At 41.7% G+C, this 5,718-nt stretch overlaps 1 protein-coding gene across 1 annotated transcript; it reads left to right on the forward strand.

Moving 5' to 3' along the window:
• The first annotated feature begins 3,380 nt into the window (after positions 1-3,380).
• On the forward strand, positions 3,381-4,034 carry LOC135697915 (uncharacterized). Its single transcript, XM_065217781.1, has one exon. The coding sequence runs from the start codon at positions 3,381-3,383 to the stop codon at positions 4,032-4,034; it is 654 nt and encodes a 217-aa protein (XP_065073853.1).
• The last annotated feature ends 1,684 nt before the right edge of the window (positions 4,035-5,718 follow it).

Below are 5,718 nucleotides of genomic sequence, written 5' to 3' on the forward strand. Positions count from 1 at the left end.
TTGTTGAGTTTCGCTAGTCAAAATCAACTTTTTCATTATTAAAAAGAGGCTAGATTGATGGAGATACAAGCAAAGTAGGCTGTTTCCGTGTTTCCTTTAGTTCATGACCAATTCCAGGCAATTTTTTTTTTCAATTATTCCATGTAACTTCGCATAATTGTTCACCAACTCGAGAAGATGGGAAACTCCGTAGTCATTTCAGTCTTCAATTAGATTGAATATATTTACATATCACATCCGAACATACCAACTCGACAGTTATTTCTGTTCGAAACTGTACTTCCATTGATATGAGCGGGGGGGGGGGGAGAGGGGGGTCTTTGTAAGTTACGCTTATGAGATAGAGCAATTGGTTTTGAATAATTCATCTGAACCTAACAAATCAATAAGATAAGGAACTCTGAAATTTGGGATTTGACTTTCATTGGCAGTGTTGGCAGAAAAGTGATTTTTGGCATTTAATTTGAAACATCGATCTTTGAACAGCTCTAACTTTTATTTTTGATACATTCTAAGACCGCACATCCTTGGGCATTAGTTGCATGGTTCAAGCAAATTTTTTTCATATAATAATATCAATACAAATTTAAAACGCATTGCAGAAAGCCAGGCAAAAAGCAATTATCCCCAAATTATGCACAGTTGTTTGGGACCCCAAATGGAACCAAGAAAACATTGTTCTGAAAAAAAAGATGTAATGTTCGTTATCCACTCATTGTTCCTAGCGATGGCTGAACCGATTTGAGTGCAACAAATTTCTGCTTGTGTGTTTCTAGCTCCCATAGAATGTTTACAAATGGTTTCGGAGATATGTTCAAAATTTTGATATTTTGTAAGTGCTACTCGCTCACTATTTTAATGGATGGTTCACCGGTGAGAGTGTAGCTGGATCATTTTTATTTATTTTTTTAATTTATTTATCACCATCTTTGACTGAGTCGTACAGAATGAACATTTTATAACTAAATGTAAACTATATCTTTAATCCTAGTGTTAAAATTAAACTCTTCACTAACATCGTTGAATGCTCGAAGACACGGGTCGAATGGATTATTATGGCCGTAGTTTGTCCTATTATATGGAACAGCTAGCAGTGATGATTTGCGGAAGCGTCGGGGAGGAACATTGAGTGGAATCTGCTCGAGAAGTGCAGGATAATTGATGGATCCTTCGATGAGATCAAAGACAAATAAGCGTTGCATATTGACTCGCCTGGCAGAAAGCGGTGTGCTTAACGTCTAAATTTGATTAGATTTAAAAATTAAATTAGCTCTAAAACCATCGTTTCCAGCCGAAGAACCAAACGTGTACCATATCAATCTTCATGTTTTTATAAAACTTGGCCAGTAATGGTCTTATTGACAGTCCACAGTCAAATTAGTCCTCCTGGGAATGTTCCGGAGCCCCCGAAGAAGTGACCTATTCTCAACAAGAATCAAAACCCGTCGTGCGACATATCAAACTTCATGATTTTCCAAAACTTGGCCAGTAATGGCCTTATTGACAGTTCACGGTCATACTAGCCCTCCAGGGCAGGCGCCTGTGCCCCGGAGAAGTGTCCAATTCTCAACAAGAACCAAAACCCGTCGTGCGACATAGCAAAACTCATGACTTTAAAAACTTGGCCGGTAATGGCTTTATTGAAAGTCCACGATCCCACTAGTCCTCCCGGGCATGTTCGGGTGCCCCAGAGAAGTGGTCAATGCTCAACAACCAAAACCCGTCGTGTAACATATCATACTTCATGGTTTAAAAAAAAAAACTCGGCTGAAAATGGCCTTATAGAGAGATCACGGTCACATTGGTCATTATGGAAATGTTCTGATGCCTTCGGGAAAGTGGCCAATTCTCAGCAAGAATTAATACCAGACTTCATGATTTTGCAATACTCGGCCGGTAATGGCCTTATTGACAGTCCATGGTCACACTAGATCTCCCTAGCATGTTCTGGTGCCCTAGGAATATTCCGGTGCCCGCGAGGAAATGACTAATTCCCGACATTAACCAAAACAAACTTCATGAGTTTGTAGAACTCGGCTGGTAATGGCCTTTTTGATAGCCTACATTTTTCGACAACCACTAATCTATTTGGACATAGTAGGGTCAGACCTTGAAAAATTGACATCACATTCTTGCAACTTGAGAAGTGGCCAGATGACAAAAATTAAATGTGCTCAAAGTACTCTTATTAGTCCGCAAAGGTAATGGAACATTCATAAATGTTTTAAGAATTGATACGTCAAATTTGCGTGATTCACACTTTACATGGTCATTATTTAGAATACTATCTCTATTTGATGTTTTGCGGGGCGTCATAAACCAAGTTTAATCGTAAACAAACAAGAAGAGCTGTCAATAAAGCACTGCACGCAAAAGCTAACCTCTCTTTTCGCCGACTTCTTTTCTCCTTTCTCTTTAAAAGAGATAGGAACGAATGGAGACCAAAACAAACCCGTCCTGAATGTCAATATTTCCGGGTGAGGATATGGAGTGATTTAGGTTAGGTTTCGCGTAGTGATCTATAGGAAATTTATGATTTTTTTATGCGCAGCTGGAGCAGGTGTACGACGGCTGTCAAAATCATCATCGGTGACATAAACGATCAGGTAGGACGGGAGGCAATGTACAGACCGCCAATCGGGCTAAACAGCCTGCATGCCGTATCGAACGACAATGGCCAACGATGCGTGAGCTTTGCAGCCTCTCGGGGTATGGTAGTCCCGAGAACCTTTTTCCCTCGCAAGGATATCCACAAAGCCACCTGGAGATCACCTGACCAAGTCGAAGTCGAACGCCGCGACCCAAAATTGAGCAATTACGGGACAACGGAGTTGCCCATGACTACGCGCAGCAGCTGGAATTTGCACTACCCACGGAAGAGCAGCTTGGCGCAGCTACTCTTGGCTGGAGGGACTTGAGGTGATTGAGAGGTGGAAGCAGTACTATGACAAGTACCTCAACGGTGATGCAGCAGAAAACGAAGGTGGCACGGCAACAGTCCTTGGAGCATGTGCAAAAGACGACAGGCTACCGGCCTCTGATCTTCATGAAGTTGAGGAGGAGATCGGTCGGTTGAAGAACAACAAAGCAACTGGTGTGGATCAACTATCAAGTGAGCTATTAAAATACGATGGTGAAGCACTGGCTAGAGCGCTGCACTGGGCAATTGCCAAGATTTAGGAGGAGGAGATATTACCAGAGGAGTGGATGGAAGGTGTCGTATGCACAATCTACAAAAAGCGCGACAAGTTAAATTACTGCAACTACCGCGTGAGGGCCGCCACAAGGTACTCTCCCAAATTCTATGCCGCCGCCTGTCACCATTCGCAAGAGAGTTCATGGCGCAATACCAGGCGGGATTCATAGGTACCCATGCTACCATGGACCAAATTTTTGCGATTCGGCAGGTTCTGCAGAAATGTCACGAATACAACGTGTCCACACATCATTTGTTCAACAATTTCAAATCCGCATACGACACAATCGATCGAGATCAGCTATGGCAGAGTATGCACGAGAACGAATTTCAGGATAAACGGACGCAATTGGTTAAGGCGACAATGGATCGAGTGATGTGCGTTGTTCGAGTATCGGGGACACTCTCGAGTCCCTTAGAATCTCGAAAGGGGTTACAGCAAAGTGATGGAATTTCAAAATACATGAGAGGACGAGGTTCGAGGGAAGACAATGTTAGCCTCCTACCCCGAGTTCAGATTGTCAGTGACAAAATCGAGTTGGTCGGCAAGTTCATGTTTTTGGGCTCACTGGTGACTGCCGAAAATGATACCAGCAGAGAAATACAAAGACGCATTATGGCAGGATATCGTGGCTACTTTGGACTCCGGAGGACGCTCCGGTCGAATAAAATTCGCCACTGCACGAAGTTGACTATCTGCTCGACGCTGATTAGACCAGTGGTCCTCTACGGCCACGAGGTCTGGACTATGCTCGTGGAGGACCAACGCGCCCTTTGTGTTTTAGAACGGAAGGTGTTACGTACCATCTACGGTGGAGTGCAGATGGAAGACGGATGAGACGAATGAACCACGAATTGCACCAGCTGCTGGGAGAACCATCCATCGTCCACATTGCGAAAATTGGGCGACTACGATGCACTAGATACGTCGTAAGAATGCCGCACAACAACCCAGTGAAAATGTTTCTCGAAAGCGACCCAACAGGAACAATAAGAATAGGCGCGCAGCGGGCAAGGTGGATCGACCAAGTAGAAGGCAACCTGCGGACCCTTTGAAGACTACAAGGCTTGCGAAGTGTGGCCATGGATCGATTAGAGTGAAGACGACTTCTTTGGACAGCAGAGGACAGCAAGGCCTTAGCCTAATTGGTAAGGTAAGTAAGGCCTGTCAACTGGATCTCGAATGATGTCATTAGAAGCCGATATCATCAGAAATACGGGATCATCTGGATATCTCCACGTGGTATCTACTTGAAGTACAATTTGATATTGCCATTATTAATCGAAATCTTCACGATATGGAACGACACGATATGGAAGTCAAAATGAAGCGTTTTTCGTATGAACGCTTGTATGAAAACTGTCGTTTTGACTTGGTTCTATAATATGGCCCCAGTTAACAGGGAGAAATCGGGTTGCACTACTCAGAGATATGATTAGCACCGCAATATCTTACATGGGAAGAAAATTTTTTTTCTATAAACGTGGCATACACAGGCATGGAAAATCATTTGCATTCATTTCGTGCATTGATTTACGTTCATTTGCCCCTAAATTTTTTCATCAACAGAATTCTGCAAAATGAACTTTTGGCAGAACTCAAATTCATATCTCTTATGCATGACGAATCAGAGCAAACATAATCCGCTACTGTTTTTCAGTGAATGTATTTTACATTCACTGAAAAACAGTAACGGGTTCTACTTGCTCTAATTCGTGATGCATAAGAGATACAGATTTGAGTTATGAGCAAAAGTTGTAGCTAATAACAAAACCTACTAAAGCCTACTCATTTTGCGGAATGCTGCCTATGAAAAAAGTTAGAGGCAAATGAATGTAAATGAATGCATGAAATTAATGTAAATGATTTTCCATGCCTGGGTATACATTGGAGCTTTCTTAGTGTTTCTGAATTTTCCTGGGTCATGAACCCTATATTCATGCAAGCAACATAGTAAATAATAAATTTGGAGGTTATAAGCAATCACGCTGAAAGAGACATCATGATGATTGAAAATGGCAATGGAAAAGTCGAAATAAGGATAATTTCCGAACCTAGTGGTAAATGTAATATGAAGATTTACATTTACCACTAGGTTTGGAAATTATCCCAACCTTCCCAACATTATCGATTACTTTTTCAAAGGGACGTATCAGCTTTGGTAAGCAATGCATTTGATCGTCGATTTGGCGTAACTAGTATCTTGTCCCCGCATACTAACACCACTATCGGGTAGGGGAAAATGTCCCATATCTTACCAGATTATGAAATGAAGCTTTTCAATACTGCACGATGAAGGCACTTCTGACCCGTAAGTGGAAAGCATCGACAATCTTGTAAAGGAAGTAAATCCCAGCCCAAAAATATCAATTTTAATTTTCACGAAACAATTGATCACAAGTTTTACTTCTAAATTACATTTTGAGTTAATATTTTACAAGCTACGAAGCTTTCCTACCTTCGCAAGATATCGTTATTTCAAAAATTCTAATGAACAAAAACAAAATAACTCTGAAGTCAG

The sequence above is a fragment of the Ochlerotatus camptorhynchus genome, unplaced genomic scaffold (assembly GCF_037179485.1).
Source record: "Ochlerotatus camptorhynchus isolate MF236.1 unplaced genomic scaffold, CSIRO-AGI_Acam_v1.1 ptg000008l, whole genome shotgun sequence".
Lineage (NCBI taxonomy): Eukaryota > Metazoa > Arthropoda > Insecta > Diptera > Culicidae > Ochlerotatus > Ochlerotatus camptorhynchus.

Bases quoted from the DNA above. Each gene is read 5' to 3' on its own strand.
- LOC135697915 (XM_065217781.1), top strand. From the start codon at position 3,381: ATGGACCAAATTTTTGCGATTCGGCAGGTTCTGCAGAAATGTCACGAA.